Below are 17523 nucleotides of genomic sequence, written 5' to 3'. Positions count from 1 at the left end.
AGATTAACTATTAAATAGATGAACTATTAAATACATACTGGACCATTGTTTTCACAACACAAAAATAATCAAAGGCAAAGAAATTATTAGATTTATCCCTCTTATTACGGTTAGTGAGTGAAATCCACCCTAAAGGAGGATTCAACGAAGTTCCAACATTGGAATTCAAAAGAACTAGAACTAGGTCAGATAGCTTTGCAGCACTGAGGATTTAATGTCTTCCTTACCTTGCAACACGGGTGGCTGGGACACCTGTGTGGTGGGGAGCAGTATGGTGTGACATCCCTTCAAAGAACGTGCTCTGGTGTTTGGGCTACCTTTGAAGGAAAGAGAGACAACTCGTTTTTTGTTTTGTTTTCAAAAGGCTTGCCAGACACTTGGGCTTCTTCTACACACCAATCAGACAACCCTTGGAAACCTCTGAGGGTGAGAAAAAGCCACCATCTCAGAAACCTAAATTTTAAAGCAGAGAAACACCACCTTAACTTGAAATTTTAAGGACCTATCAATCTTTTGAAGGTTTACAGGCTTCGTAGGGAAGCACTGGTGAGATGGCTGCCACTTCAGAGAGAATGCTCTGGGGAGGGGAGAGTGCAATTGGTATAAAACGATCCCGAGAGAGAAGTGGACACAGCCCATGGTCTGCATGTGAGAAACACAAGCCCCCTAGGGCACGGCTGTGTCTCCTAGGTAAGAGGACCTGAACGAAAATGAAATCAAACCCAAATCCATTTCCAGCTGGGATTGCCTCTGGAGGCCCCTGGCAAGCCTCCCTGCTTTGCTCAGCCTGCCTCGGCTGCCATGGCCCAGCCGAGCTCTCCCGGCTGCCCTGAGCAGACCTGCCCCAGCCCCCCACAAACGGGGCTCCCGGCGGAGCAGGGGGGCAGCTTGGGGGCATTCGGCTGTCACTGGGCAGGGTCCGGGCCCTGCTAACAGGGACGTTGGTAAAGAGGAGACAGAGGTAGGTGGTGATGGTTGTTCTCATCTTCACAAGCGGTGTGGCAGATGTCCCCGTGGGGCACGGGGGTGCAGCAGGCGGCAGCAGCCACAGGCGAGGCTTAGCTCTGGCTCTAAAAAACCAGGATCTTCCCCAGTGGATCCTCAGGGGAAAGCTACTGTGGTTTTTTTTGTAATCAGTACAGAAGGCATCTGCAACAGAACCCATAGCACTTAAAGCCATGCTGACAATTTTTTAACTGTGCAGTAGATGCCAGTCCTTCCTAGCTGATACCAAGCTTCCCTCAGGCCGGCCCCAACAGGGAGCCCCCTGTGTGCTGTGCCAAGGCCCGCTGGCACGGCCTGGGGAGGGGTGCAGCCAGAGGTACCCTGATGGACGGAAATTTTTATGACTGCTTAATCCTGCTCCATACTATCCAAAAGAAGATAATTTCTCTGTAAATACCTTTAATGTGATATTTGTAATATTGTAAGCAGAACCATTGGCTCTTGGGATATGCAATATTTGGATATTTCCCCACAACGGAGGAGGATGGATGGCAACTCCAGCAAGTACAGCCACACAACGGTATGGCGAAGAAAGGAGGGCACGATGGCACCTAAGTTGCCTGTATTACTGTTATAGCACCTACTTTACCCTGAGCTGCAGCTAACGCCTTGAGGTAAATAAGGACACTGGGACCTGAAGTGATGTCCACCCAGAGATGCTCGCTCCCCACCACAGCTGCGTGCCCGGGACCAGCCCAGGCAGCGGGTGTCCTGTGACACCAAGTGCCACTGGCAGAGCAGGGGGAAGATGCTGTATTAATACTTGCCAGTAATACTTACGATTAAGAAAACCCAACACCCAGCGCATATTGCCTTTTATACAGCTGAGAGATAAAACACAGACCAAGTTACAACAAAGCTTAAATCCAAAATAATTACATTTTGTCACAATTCCTTCCACACGGCCCAAGCTACCAAGGAAGTGAGCTGCCAGCACCCGGGGAGAGACATGATTTGCTCCACAGCTCCCTTCAATCCCAGTGCAAAAATTTCCAAATGTTTGAAACAGGGAGCAACTAAATCTTTTAATGCTCTCTGAAAAGCAATCAGCTCACCAAACGCATCATTCAGCAGCCTCCAATATAAAATAATTAAACCATGAAAAGCTGCTGCTATAATCTTACTTTAAAATCCTAAATTCCTTTACATTTTGAGGATCTGATGGTATTGACTCCAGTCAGACACACACAGGCAGGGCAGAGACCACGGGAGCTTCTCACAGCTCAGCTGAACACACCTCTTCCACTCCTTGAGCAGAGGCAGCTTAACTTTATGAAGATTTGTTGTTGCAGCAAAACTATCCAGGAGATACAGCTAAATCCAAATTCATTTCATTTCCAGCCAAATTATACTAGAAGTTAATCTTTCATCTCTGTTTTTCATAAATGAAAACACTTGCCCCCCATAAAAAAAAGAATTTCAGATTAAGCAGCATTTATCATACTAAATGGAATCAAATCAAATGGAAAATTGCATAAAGAAACTCAGTTAAAACAATAAAATTAAAAAGCCCTTTACCTGTGTGAATGTAATCTTCGATTTTCTCAGAAGTGAAGAAACCCTTGTTATTAAGTGAACTTAAAAGGGAGCCTGGATTACCCTTTTCCCATTTCTCTGAACTTGAACTGTCAGTCTGTCTTCATCAACAGATTTTCCTTCCCGTCTGTCAGGCAAGTTCACTTGCTTGTTCTCACATGCTAGAAAAACTCATGTTTTCATTATTGCAGAAGCACTTAAGCTGTACAGTAAGCAGCAGACAAGTAGCAGGTGATTTTTTATTTGCGTATTTTTTGCTAGTTACTTGCATATATAAGGACATGCAGGTGCGTACACACCCACCTGCATTCTGTAATGTGTTGCAGCTTTAGCAAAAAATTGAGCTAACCAGAGGCTAGCCTGCTTTTAACAACCTTTTGATGATGCTCTGGCTTTTAAAGAGCTCCCATCTGAAATAGCTTATGGTAAGTATTAAAAATGAAGAAACAGCAAAGCCTTCTAGAAGACACCTATTTAAAATTATCTTACAAATATTTCAGCATAATTGGAGGAATTATAATCCTTCTTTCCCCCACAAAGTTCCAAGTCTTCCATTACATCAATTAAAACTGCATTTATGAGCTTGGCTTACGGCAAAATCAAGAGCAATAAGCAGTGGCTGTTATGGAGAATAGCTCTCTGGGAAGAATTTTTCTGATATATAACACAGGTCTAAAAGGCTCAATAATGCCTTAGGTCAAATTCTGCTGATAAACATTATCTTAGTTCCTTGGCTGGAATCCCCTCTGGCTTCTAAAAACCCTATTTCATTTCAGGGTGAATTTTGTCTGAGAAATAAATGCAGAAACCCACGCAGTAAGATTGGTTTCACGCAGAACTTGAGAAATGCTGAGGTTTGGGGTCCAAGACAACATTTACTTTGTTCCTTGGTATTTGGGCACATTTCCTTTAGAACCCCATGAATGAGCCGGTACAAACTGCACCTCTTGAGAATTGGGAGAAATTTTTTTTTTTTACAGAGTCATTTACAAGCATCCCTTAATTCAAGGTGCTCCACAGGTTGTTGCATGAATCTCAAGCTCTGTGAGTACCAACAGAAAGTTGTAACACCTTGGAAAAGCATGCAAGAACAAAAATACCAGAGGCAGAGTCACATATGGTTTACAAACACAACATGCTGATCCTGTTTTAGTGGTGGCACTGGGGTCTTGAAATGCATCTGTTCCCAAATTCTTGATTTTGGCTTAGCATTTCTGAATAAAATCCAACATAAGGCACAGGTAAAAATTTGCATTTTAGCATGAAACTTCAAAACTCATTAGTGAAGACAGTGACTTTTAAATACAAAATATCACTTCTGTCTCTGAAAGCCCCCCAGATGTAAATCATTGGAGACGGGGAAAGCAGTCCCAAGGAATATCCTGGTTTATCCTGTTCCCATTCCTTTGCCATGCTTTTTGCTCAGAGCTGCTGTGAGGGAGGTGCTACCAGGCTACAACCTTGCTCTGAGCCGCTGCGCTTCAGTTTATGCTTGCTTTTTTTCTGTATGTTGGTCCTTTGTGTCTGGAGATGAAAGGTGCAGCACGACAGAGAGGCCTCTCTCTTTACTTTAGAAACTGCCTTCTCATCTCTGGTTTTTTACAGTTCAAACATAAGACTTTGAAAAAGATTTCAAAGCTCCGTCTTGTATATGGAAATTCATGGCTCCAGGCAGGTTCATGATCAGCCCTGAGATTTCATGTTGGAGATTAAGAACCTGCAGCCTTACTATAACTCCTTTTACTTGTGCTTTGCCCATCTCTGTTTTTTTCTGTTTAAAACCATCAATAGGAATAGCATTATACCAGTTTTCGTGGATCATCTACGTAGTTTTACTTATGTAGATACTTCAATTTTCTTGTAAAAACACTGGCTTAAGGAAATATGAAAACAAGCCATCTGGATAAACTATAAAAATCAAATTCCAGCTGCTAGCTATCAAATATAAATGACATTATACATGTTTAGGAAACTGAACTCCACACAACTAGACAGCAGCTGAAGGTGCCTCAGTAATCCCCAGAGGGCTGAAATAACCAAACGCCTTTCAGGGTGGTAGGAGCAGAATATCATGCCATACACTAGGACTGGGGATGGGCTCATTTCACATGTGAAGAACCAGGGAAGAAGAATGAAAGGAACTCTATCAACTGATAGCTTTGTAGTCCTCAAAACAGCTCTTACTACTCAACAGTAGTGCAGTATTTTACAAACATTGGTTGCCTGCTTTTATGTGTGCATATCACCCTACCTGATTCCTTCAGGATTTTCAGCCATGGTGGAAGCCAAACCCAAGTTATCTGCAATGAAGGCTCAGAGGTTAAAGCTCTTGGTGCAAGAGGGGTACCGACAGCAGGAGCAGGGCAGGAAAAGGATGGCCTTTTTTGCCTAGGCACAGCTGTAGGGCTCTGTGTGGGACCAGAGGCAGCCACACATCCCTGCAAGTGCCCTGTCACTAACGGCAAGAGGCACTCAGTCAGTATCTGGAGGCCAAAAGGTAGCAGAGGAGGGTGACAAAATGAAACTGTACGCTGGGTTGAGTTTGTAGGTCAAACTGGGAAACTTAGTTTTGTATTGTTGCTTGTTGCTTTTTAAATTTGTGTGCTTTTTATCCTTGGCCTGCCGCATTCCCACTGGAGGCTCAGTTTCCAAGTCCTAGTTTTTCACATTGCACAAGAAGCTCAGATCTAAATCTATAAAGTAACAATGAACATTGGGGAACCTGTGAAATGACACTATTTTTTCAGCAAACCAGCCATAGCAGAGCAGAAAAAAATCAAAAGAAGAAACAATACGTGTCCTTAGTTTGGTTTTTTTTTTTTCAAGTCAGGAAAGAAGGGTTATTGGAAAACTGACTAGATAGGCAAACTAAAACTGTTTAAACTAATCATTGCCTTTCATTACAGGAAGCAGAAAAGGAAAACATTTGACAAATCAATAGCAAGGCAAGAGAAAATGCAGACCTCTGTGGGACAGATATAGACAGAGGGCCGTGCCCATCTCTACTACCATTTCACTGATTTGGTAGTAAAAGGAGAAAATTCAGGGCCATGAAAATGGTCAGAGGGCTGGAACAACCGCTCCTATGAGGAAAAGCTGTTCAGCCTGGAGAAGGCTCCAGGGACCCTTCCTTACATTTTTTCAATATATAAAGGTGGCTTATAAGAAAGATGGAGAGAGGCTTTTTACCAAGAACTGCACAAACAGGACAAGGCACAGCAGTTTTAAATTGAAAAAAGGGTAGATTAAATTTTGACATAGGGAAGACATGTTTTTACAACAAGCCTCGTGAGACACTGGAACAGGTTGCCCAGAGAAGCTGTGGATGCCCCGTCATTGGAAGTGTTTGAGGTCAGGTTGGATGGGGCTTTGAGCAACCTGGTCCAGTGAAGGATGTCCCTGCCCATGGCAGGGGCATTGGAACTAGGTGATCCTGAAAGGTCCCTTCCAACTCAAACCATTTTACCATTCTATGAAATACTAAACCAGCGTGATTTTCCAGAGGGACAAAAATACCCATTTTCTTCAGGGGGAAACTGGAGGGCTTTAACGGGATGGCCTATGCTTCATTTCTCAGGACCAGAGGCTATCTAGGCATAGCATTTAGGATCGATTCTAGCTGTCACATATTTCTCACACTTGCAGAGCTGCAGTTAAATAAACAAGATTGCTCAAGATACATGCAGTTCTTCAGGACTCTGCTAGATCTTCTGCCCGGTCTTGTATTGCCGACGCATTAAGAGTTTCCTCCTGCTTTGTGTTTGCACTAATCCATGGGAAACTCAGTCCTGGACAACTGCTTCACTGACCCCCATATTCATTAAGAATAATTGTTGATACTGTATAATGGAATAGCAGCAACACAACTGAAACATCTTGCGGCGTAGCTTTTATAGGATTAGCAGAGAGTCCCAATGAGGTCCCTGAACCCATCTATCACCCTCTGCAATCCCTACAGCAGGTTTCATCTTTTGCAGCTGTCTGCCAGTCTGACACCATGGCACATACAAGTACTATGGCAGACACTGCCACACAAAGCAAGAGGACACGTCCCTCTGCTTCATTGCCAGCTCCTTAGACTTGGCAGCTTAAATATATTTTCTCCTTCCTCCCTATTTTCTTTCCTCTTATTCTTCTTCCTCCTACACCAGACTCACCTGTGAGGAATAGTTTTTGTTTAATCCAAGCATGTTTGGCACCACATTCCTTTTGTCCTGCCCAGGAGCCAAGGTCATTTTGAGGTCTCATCAAGCAATAAACAAAGATTTGGTTCATATTTCTATGCTCACATTGTGGTGGCTTGGTTACCCATCTTGAACTTTCCCCCTTTGGAATCTGATGGCAAGAACAGGGAGAAGACACCTCCTTCTCAAAGCCATTCTTCACGTCAGCTCTTCATTGTGTTGAGTGAAAATGAATAGCAAGGTTTTATCCTGGGAAAGGAGAAACACTGCATCCAGGGAACTGAATAAAAATATAAATACTGTCAACTTTCAATACAAATTGATCTTCGCTGAGTGTGACAACCACGGGCAAGAGAAAAAAAAAAGTATATAAAGAATAAAATTAATCTTGAGTTTTTGTGGAACTACCAGAGTTGCCATTCCAACAGCTGCCCATAGGGGCATAGACGGTGCTGAGCAAGGGGTGCCAAGCAAACCCCCGAAAATCATGCTGCCGTGGGAGCAAGGCTGCTAGGGAGATGGTCCAGCAGCACCAAGGGCCTGGGCAAAATCACCTACAGCTACTGCCAGAGCAGCCCAGATTTTCTCTCCATTCTGCAATGGCAAATCCCACCATCTGCTCAAGGCATGGAACAAAGGGAGAGCAGAAGAGCTTTCCCAGGTTTGCAGGTCACCCTGTGCACAGGAGAAAGTGTTTACATATGACGTGTGCATCTGGTGACATAGAGCATATTTATACCTGGGCAACAGAGCATGGTGTAGAGTGCTAGTGACAATCTGAACTACCACAGCCTACTGCAACTAATGACTTCGGCAAGTTCAGTTCAGCATCATGAGACAGGACATCATGCTTTCTCAACATCCTGAATCCCACAGCAACTCGACTCAAGGGCAGGAGCCCCAGTGAGAGGGAGAACAGGGTACATACCCACCTAACAGATCTAGGGGAGCCCTAATCAATGAATGTGTCACACCAAGATGAGCGATACATCCACGAGCGTTAAGCTTGCACTTCCCAAACTGGAGAGGTCCCTCCCCTGCCTGTATTCCTTACTCACATTTATAGGTAGCCATGGCGACTAGTCAGACAGGAGATTTATGTCAGGATTGATGACTACTATAATACAGATAAACAGAAAATGCCCGCCTTAGAACAGCACTTCCTTGATAGATAGGGAGATGGCCACACTTTCACTTAGGCTATAGTCCTTCCCTTCCCCTTCGTGCATTGAATGCTTCCCCACAGACCCCTTTCACTCAGCCTGAAGCCAACTGACTATAGTATTCAAAATATTAAATATTTTTTCTTCCCCCTCTTTGGACAGCAGAGCAGAGATGCGCTCTAGACAGCCCTGCTCACTGCAAATTAGATATTTCTTAACCGGTGAAAGCAGTTCTGCTTCTCTCTGTTTCCCTCTCCCCAGATGCACATCGTGCCTCCAGACAAACTTCTCCCCTCTCCTAGATGTGAGGGTTGGAGGTAAGTAAACCCCATCTGTCTCAAATCCAATAGCAACCACTGTGGCAGATTCTGCCCTGCTTTATTTCTCATAAACATATAGTAATAAGTCCTTCCATAAAACCCTCCACAACTACCGTTGTGCTGGAGTAAACTTTCTTTTGGCCCAGTATCAGCAAACAAAGCTTCAGCCCAAAGCGGAATTTGGCACAACAGCAACTTATCTGCATGACCTGGATGGCTGTAGAACTGATGTTTCATCCTACTGCCAATAGTGGCGGAAATGTGAACAGCCAACCTGGAGCACAATGGTTTTTTGCCTCTAATTCTCTCCCCACCCAATAAATGCTTCAGAGAGTTTTTGCAAAGCAGAAATCCTTGTACATGGTCTTGCACTTAAAAGCATATGCAAATTATAATTGAATACATTTCTCCAAAACAAAAATAATAGGCTGAGGGCTTGGAAAATAATGTTTTAGGTGAATGTCTGCTGGAGCCAGGAGAGCTATGTGGCAACAAATTCTTCGGAGAACACACAGCTTGATACTCTTGCTGAAGGGGATCAAGTGAAATTACAAGACAGGGAAAAGTAATGTGTCTTGAGAGGTTAAATGCAAAAGCCTGACTGCTCCTCTCAATTACCACAATCTCACTTTGTGAATTCACTAAGAAAGCTTATTTCCAAATTATACTGAGATGAGCAAGAGGATAAGTCAGCAAAATTACAAAATGAAAGCTAACCATTTTATATAATACATGCAACCCAACCAACTGATTACAACAAATTCTGTACACATTTGAAATACCATGAAAATAGTGTCTTTAATATACAGTTTATATACTTACAATACGCAGTTTAAATTTTTTCATATACATTACAGGGATATTTATTTGCACCTGGTTTAAATAATAATCCGCCTTCAGCCTTTTACACAAAAGCCCAAAACAGCACAGAATTCCACAAAAACCATGCTTCGTTTTATAACGGAAATGTACTAAGCCAAAGTTTTGGGGCTTTCTCTTTTTTTGTCCCAAGTGTTACTTTTTTGACCTACCCAAAGTGAATCTAAAGAGCTAAGAACTAACAGATAATTTAAATATAATTCCAAAGATTGTCCAAGTTAAGAGAATCACTCTGCAGATCTCTGCAGATTTTCACACTGAAAATTTGGTTATTACGCACAGAAACGGTAAAGTCTGAACAACTCCGAACTATTAGGATTTGAAGACATAACAACTGAAGAGTCATTTATTGCTAGATCTCACCAAGGGGCCTGCATTTCCCCACTGCCCTGCTGTCCCTAATATTGCAAATATAAAGGACGATCTCTTGCTTTGACTAGGATTTCATTTGTACCTTCTAGCTTGTACGTGGCAACACTGCAATTTCAGAGCATCAAAAAGAGAAGCCAGGAGAGCTGGGCTAAGCCCTGCTCCTTTCACAGAGGGCTGGTGTTTGGCTTTTCAGTAGTGCGGTGTCCCCCCTGCCTGGCCCGCAGGCAGGGCTTTGCTGACCTGCACTGCAGGCAGACACCCCGCCGGGCAGTGCACAAGTAGCTGGTGCCAGCACATTTAATTTAGTAGGGAGACAATCAAGAAGCTGATTCAAGAAGAAAACATAGGAGAAAACACTTCAAGTATTTACAGATTTGAAACATGGTGGGTTTTGAGACAGTATTGCTATTTATGCTGTTTCTCTTGAAGCTGTTGTGGAATAAAGTCCACTAAAGTGGCAAGTAAAGCTGTTGTATTGGAAAAAAACCCTCTGAACACACAGTTACTTCACACCCTTGCTTCTAGCTGGAAAGAATACTTCAAAATACATTTTCCTTCTAATTCTGCGTGGACCAAATGTTTTCCGTCTCTAATTTTCTAGCTGTAGGCAATTTTTACAATACAGCAAGAATAAGAATGCAAATATGCACTTTGAGTTGATTTCAATACAGCTTTGGTTAGCCAGCCAGGCAGCGATACAAAGAACCTGAATCCTAGGCACAAGGAGCATTTAAAGGAAACAAGCATTTCTCCTCAAGCTTCCTCCCCATCCCTCCCCCAGGCAATTCTGTGTCCCCCTCCAGAAAAGCCCCCATGCCAGAATCCAGCTTTCACCACTGAAGGCAGCATCAGACCCTGTGGTGCCATGCAACTGTTGCATAGAAAGGATGTGTTTCCTGGTGCAGGACAGACAGGCTCACACGGAATGACACGCCAGATTTTTTGCTACCAAAACCCCCCAGACAAACAAAAACTCCCGAGGATAACACACAGCTTCAGACACCGATAACTAAACAAGCACCACAGGCCTTACATTTATTTAATCTGAGGAAAGAAATACAAGAGTAGGACTGGCCTATTTTAGTAGACTGCCTCCAAAAGTAAGAGATTTTAGGTCCACTCTGGCATGATGCGTGTTGTCTGAACTCAATGGCTGCATTTCTATTAGTAGACAAAATGGGCCAGAGCCTGCTCTCAGGCCCCAAGGACAACCAACACAGCTTGCATCAACGTGGTTGAACTCCATTACCCTCCAAAACCAGGCTGGTTTCCCCCACTGCTAAGCTCCAAGCTGAGCTTGGGAGTTGTCTGGGATCACCCATTGCACAGGCTGGTTGGGTTGCACCAAACCAGGCAAGAGCCCACAGCAACAGCTCAGCAGCAAGGGACCCCCACCAGAGAGTGCCTATGCTCCGGCGCCGCCCAGTTTGCTGGTACGGCTTGCAAGTCCTGTGAAAAGCTGAGTGCTGTCTTCTATTCACATCAGCTGGTAAAAAGTTCATATCACAGGGATATTCCCTAGAGCGTTTGGACACTTCTTAATCACAGTGGGAACATTAAAGTAACCCTTCATCTCAAAGTACAGCAGGCAGTGCAGCATTCTGTGACCTTTTAGAGATTTTAAGCCTCCAGGTTTTACCCCCCATCCTCCTAAAGAGACTGTGGTTCTCTGCTCAGGCCTGAAGCTCTCCTCTACTCCTGTCCCATTTCAAAGGTTCCACCATGCCTTTATTCCCAGGGACATCCATAATACCAACACATTCACATCAGTCCATCCTGTTCAGACTGTCTTCTACAGCACCAAGGACAGTCCTGACCCCCTAACACCCCAGCAGGGAAGCTCAAGAGGAAAGCAAATACATTATTTCCCATGGGCATCAGCGCTGCCATAGCCTGGCTACCTACACAGCGGTGCAGAGGCCAAGCCACCACACTCCAGATGCCCGGATTGCTCATCACTGTCTTGACTTCACCAGAGCAGATGCTTCAGTCCAGCCTGGGCATCACAGCAGGCACCTCAACACTACAGTCATACAATTTACACAACGCAAAGGTTAGGAACACATACATCACTAAAAAAGGCTTGAAAAATTAAGGTGATCAGCAGCTAAGGGCAAAAGAAAAGGTCAAATGCTAAAATATTGTGCATAAAAATAAGCAAGCAGTGCCAAGGCAGAACAAGACAACTGGACGGACATCAATAGCAAGTCTGCAGTTAGAGGTTTTAGCTGTACTTCTGCACACAGGCTCTGCTTCTGAAATTATTGCACATTTCTGGGCCTTTGAACAGGCCAGTTGTATTTTGGTCTATGCATATGTGATGCTACTGCAGCACACTCAACGAATGCAAGTTCCATCAGGCTGCTTGCGAGAAAACACATTCCAAGCAGGTAAGCAGAGATAACAGAACAGGTGACCATCCATAGTCAAAGAACACTATTTTCTTGGGGATGTTAATATCCCAGGGGCATTAGCAATATTTAATGCTAATATTAACAAGACTCAATTGCCCCCTTTTTTTTTTCTTTTGTCTTTTTTGGGTGGTTTCTTTTTTTTTTCTTTTTTTTTTTTTTTCCCCTCGAAAGAGATTTTACTTGTTTTACCTGGTATTAACAAGCCAAGCAAACCAAAGAAAAGTACCTAACATTTAAAATCTGGCCCTTTCAAATCTGAATGCTCATTTGACATAGTGAGGGTTAAAATGCAACTGACTTCAACTTGCACATGCCTACCAACAAGCATACACATCTGAACGCTACTTCGATTTGATTTAGTCTTACTTGCAGCTAAAATATTTTAGGATGCTAATTAAAAAGCATCCAGACAAAGCCATTAATCTGCTGCTAAAAGTCAATACATTAAGAAGAAGAGTAGGATTATGAACTCTTGGGGTTTTTCTATTGGGATATTTTTTGGCTCACTGCTTTCTAGTACCCACATCAATTGGGCTTTGCTCTCTGGTTAGGAACTGGTGGTTTGCATTATTGCAAGATGCAAATGATGCATCTTGGCTTCGACATGGAGACATGACATGAAATTTGCCCAGGCAACAGAAAACTCCATTTGCAAATAAATTCTTTTTAATAAGTCAATATGGTTGAGAAAACAGGCAAATCAGCCTCCCAGTTTTGTCCCTGCTCTGTATTTTCTCTTGATGCTCCTACTGGATGCCTTACAATGAACAAAGATTTTTTTGTACTTCAAAAAGGTCAGGAAGGCAAGTGATGGTGTTAACCTGGCCAGGGCTCTGCTCAGCAGCAGGTGCAAGTGAAGCTGCTTCAGCATCCCTGGCTCTGACTATATGAGGATCCTGGGCACACACACTTGCCAAGGATGGACACCACTGCCTCTTTCCAGAGGACATCCAAAAATCCTTGCATTCGGTACTACAAAGGCAGGGGATCCTGGGGTTATTTAAACACATTTCAGAGAGCTCTGCCAATTACAAGCAATCAACAACTGACTGTCAAAAGTTAACCCTATTTCTAGCCTTCTGAGCAGTTAAAATCTGAAAGGTCTCCAGGGGCAGACTAATGCCCCCTTCCCATCTCTGTGCTCCTTTTTGACTGCTACTTCTGCATGACACCTACTGCAGTGAGTTTTTGCAGCTGGGCAACTGAATTAGCATATCTTACAATGCTGCAGTCCCTCCCACTTCGACACCCACATCCTCCTAGTCCTCTGCAAACAAGTCAGGTGAACTTAAACATCACAAGTATTTCCTGTAGCACGGCCCAAAACCTCACTTGGCCCCTTCTTACCAGCACGCCATGTGCTGTTTCTGTTGTCTCCCACCTCGCTAATGCTTTATTTCAAAGGCATCCTACAGGAGTACTGTCACCTTCCCACACAGATCCGACCACAGGAATAGGACAGCACATCCAGCGCATTTTCAGATCACGGTAACAGCAGCAGAGGAACCATAAGGGGGTGCCTTTCGCCAGAGCCAGGCTATTGCAAGGGCTGTGCTAGCAGGCTACAGATGCAGGCAGGATCTGCCAAAAGAAGAGTCTGTGCACCGAACTGCCTCTCCCATGAGAAAGCTGCACGACCAGAAGTCATGCTACTTACTCCGGCCACCTGACTACAAAAGCAACTTTTGAAATCTACAAGTCATAAACTTCTAACTGGCCAGGGCAGAGTGGCTCAGTAGGAAAGTGCCCCTTCTTCCTCCCCTCTGGGCAATGAGCTAAGCAAAACTCTTGTTCTAAAAACATTTGTTTTCACTCAAAGTAACATGGAAAATGTATCCACATTACAGGTAGTCAGGAAGATACCATTAATAAAAATATGCTGCAAGGATAGTGTATTAGTGGCACTTCACAGCAATTCTTAACATTTTCAGATGTAGTGTTAAAATGTTTTTGTATATCTGAACATGCTTTTGTTTACAGAAATGGAAGAAAGTCACAGCATGTTGCCAAATATTATTTGAACAGAAATAACCCCATAAGAAATACATTTTTTTTGCAGTTAACACAAAACTGTAAACTGGATTGGTGTGTGTCTTTCAGCATTACATTGTTCAGTAATAAATACGACTAAGTCTTAACAGACCATGGAGTAAAAGTTCCCTTAAGTGTTCAGTTTTTAGCAGCTGTCGAATGTTTAGGGATGCACAAGGCACCTCTGCAGATTCTCTACCTTTATTATTGACATTAAAAAAAAAACCCAAAATACCCACCAAAACCCCAAACCAAAATCTGTTCACCACTCAAAAATGTTTATCTGCATAGTAAGAATTTTTCTACTACTATTTACACGAAGGGCTTTTAGTGCAAAAAACAGGAAGTGATGTATTAGCTGAAGTGCAACAAGCACATCTTGCACAGTTTCACTACTAACTAGTTGGCATCACATCTTGGGCCGCCAGCCATTAATGAACTGTAGTATTTTCTTAACCTGCAATTTGCTTAGCTTAAAGTCTTCTGACAGAATTTCTTCAGTAAGCTGAACTAGTAAATTGCCATCAATCTTCTCTGTAACAAAAAATGATATGACATCTTCTGACAGACCAATAAACCTCAGTGATTTAGACACTTCCTCTATCGAGAGTCCAGAAAGGTCTGTGGGTGGCTGCCAAGGAGAGCCATCCCCACAAGATCTTGGTGCTAACTGGAGGTGGAGGGGAGATGAGAAGGGGTATGACACAGAGAATGTATCCTGTGTGCCCTTTTTAACGAGATACTGATCTTCCAAGAGGTCTGGAGAACCAGTTTTCGACTCCTCCTCAGCACCATCTATTTTCAGTGGCAAGGGACACATGTCTGTAACCATTTTCTCTTCACTTGACTTCGGTGCCCGAGGAGGTAAGGCAGGACACGAATGGCTCTGCTTTGCGTTGCTGACTCCCAGAGTTTTCTCATCCGTGCAGTCTAGAGAGTAACTTGCTGACTTCGGACAGCTAGACATGGTGTTCGTAAACTCTGCTGGGGTCAGTGGGGAGTACCCTGCCGGGAGCTCACACCCGTCAAAGTCAAAAGTCAAAGGTGCTGGGCAGTTTCTCTTTGGCGTGCCTGGAGTCTTCTGTCTGGGGTAACTGTAGCTCCTGCTTGGATCGAGCAGGAAATCAGTCCTATTCAGGCCTTCAGCAGTTCCTGAAAAATGGTTTGGCCAAGATAGCCTTGAAGGCAGAGCTTCAGCTGAGGGGCTTCCCAAAGGCAGTGTGCTCTCAGGCTCTTTGGATTCAGTTTTCATCATGTTACAAGGGTAGCAGGAAACAGGTGTGCTCTCAGCTGGGTTAGTGTCGCTCTCTGTGACATTGCTTAAGGAACAAAGCAAAAAGGATGTCATTAGTACAAAGAAAAAAAAAGCATCTGAACATATTCATAAATCATCTGACAGAGTCAGAGGGTGGCTGTCACAAGGAAAGAATCTTCTTTCCTCCAGCAGAACTTTTGAGATTTGAATTAACAACATGTTTGAATAATGCACTGACAGTTCTTTTACTCCTTCTACAAGCCTGACAAGATGCTGATATACCCAAAGCCTCATGTCTCGGTTTTTCAAGCTCATAAAAAAGTAGATGTCTCAATTCAGTTCTGTGTCACCTCCCAAATACTCAGTTTTTCCACTGCCAAATTCCTGAGGGACACCACCACAGAAAAGGAACAGACTCACATATACTAGGAGACATTCTAATCCTGTATTTTATATTTATATACCACAGGTGCGCCATGGTATGCAAAAGCCTGGAAGAGAGGCAGGTAACCATTGCACTAGACCCAAGCTTGACTGACTTCAGAGATGACCAGAAGCCCTTTTGGAAACAACATTTTCATTTGTTACGGCACTTGCATGGGCACAGGGTCCTGCCCCACTGGTCACCAGTGCAAAAACTGCACCAGTGCACAGTACAATAACATAGAATAAGTTAATGCTTACTGCCAAAGGAAAGAGTTTTACCTGGAAGAGTAAGCAGACCTAGCTGTATGTGTTGAAGTATCAAGCTTTAAGCTTGCCCCAACAGTACCTTGTTTGTGTGTCCATGTCGTTAAAAAGCATGATGACAAACGCCCTTCAAAGGCACCTAAAGAAAGTTACCCTGACCTACTTCCAGGTGGTAAACTAAGCTCAGGCTGTCCGAAGGAACCGATGCTTTATATCCAGATATTCCCGAGAGACTGAGATGCCAACAAAAGCATGCAATCTGTTATCAAAAGCGAATGTTTGCTGCTTTTATGCCACTTCCTAAGAGAAAGTCTAAAGGATTGGGTTGGCCTTTGGAATTCTGGCCAATTAAGCCTGAACACTGGAAAAACAATTAGCAGATTTATAAAATCCTTACTTAATACAACAGACTGAAACCAACAGTTGAAAAAAGTTTTAATTACGCACCTCTCTCTCCTGGAAACTAACTACTCAAGAAAATCTCGGTAGTCATTCTCTGACAGCTCAGTGAAAAGTGCTTGAGGAGGGCAGCAGCTTTCAGAAAAGCAGCATAGTTTTGAATAGATTGACACAAAATTAGTTCCCTGTGTGCTTACAGTGAGTCAGAGAGGAAGCCAACCTGGACGTGCCCAGCTCAAACACAAAGCACAGATGCCTAAAATCAGCTATACTAGCGGAAAACCAGTTATAAACCTCTTCCCCAACAGATGCACTTTCCCTCTATCTAACCATCCCTCTGTCTCCATTCCGTGCCCTCCAAACTTTTTTTTCCTGTTTATGTCACCAAGACAAGTCTGCCAGTTAAAGCAGTTAGATGCAATAGCAGAAATGTTTGGGTTTTTTTTTTCCCCTCAACAAGGATACACTGCCAACTGGTCATTTCTGGCTGCTTAAAGGCCAACTGGTCTAACATACACAGTGCAAAGCATTTTTCACAAACCAAGCCATCAGGTTGCTCAATTCAGAGAAGACAGTCAGTGAGGAGTTGTAAACAACTAATGATACAGAGGAATTAAATTGATTGATCCTGTCTCTGTTCTCTAATTCAATATTAGAAATGGAAACATTTAATGATTTAAAAGATTAACAGAATTACCCAAAACTGATAAAGTAACATTTCCAAAGCAGTTCCTCATTCATCCTCCACCAAAATTAATTCACTGGGACTCAGTGCCAAAGGATGCAAGAGAAATCTCAAATACAGTTGAAGTGAGGAATCAGGCTTTTTTATAGGCAGATAAGGACAGATCATATCGGCTTTATTTGTGTTTAAAATATTGGCTGCAACCTTCTGTGATCCAGAAAATAAGATCAATGATAAAAATGGCAAGACTTGAAAAGCAACTTCACCAGCAATCTGGTTACTCCATCCGTTGCCGATTTTCTAGCAGCTTTCTCTGCAGCACTACGTCAATGCTACCAAAATAGAGATATCTGGCCTGGACCCAAGCTGGAGATTAATTTCATGTAAATATTGTCAAGTTCAAGACAAGTCACAGAATCATAGACTTGTTTAGGTTGGAAAAGACCTTTAAAATCATCAAGTCCAACCATTAACCTAATACTGCCAAGTCCACCACTAAACCACATCCTTAAGTGCCACATCTACACGTCTTTTTAAATACCTCCAGAGATGGTGACTCAACCACCTCCCTGGGCAGCCTGTTCCAATGC

At 43.3% G+C, this 17523-nt stretch overlaps 1 protein-coding gene across 2 annotated transcripts in view; it reads right to left on the bottom strand.

The window, feature by feature from the left end:
* Positions 1-8980: 8980 nt before the first annotated feature.
* GAREM1 (GRB2 associated regulator of MAPK1 subtype 1) overlaps positions 8981-17523 on the bottom strand; it is a 106507-nt gene continuing 97964 nt past the window's right edge. For both annotated transcript variants that reach the window (XM_055800141.1, XM_055800142.1), the window contains one exon: positions 8981-15223. In XM_055800141.1, coding sequence (XP_055656116.1) covers positions 14314-15223 — 910 coding nt within the window. In that variant the 3' untranslated portion in view covers positions 8981-14313. The remainder of the gene's footprint in view (positions 15224-17523) is intronic.

Source organism: Falco peregrinus, chromosome 3 (assembly GCF_023634155.1).
Source record: "Falco peregrinus isolate bFalPer1 chromosome 3, bFalPer1.pri, whole genome shotgun sequence".
NCBI classification, from domain to species: domain Eukaryota; kingdom Metazoa; phylum Chordata; class Aves; order Falconiformes; family Falconidae; genus Falco; species Falco peregrinus.
This window is presented reverse-complemented; position numbering and strand designations above follow the sequence as displayed.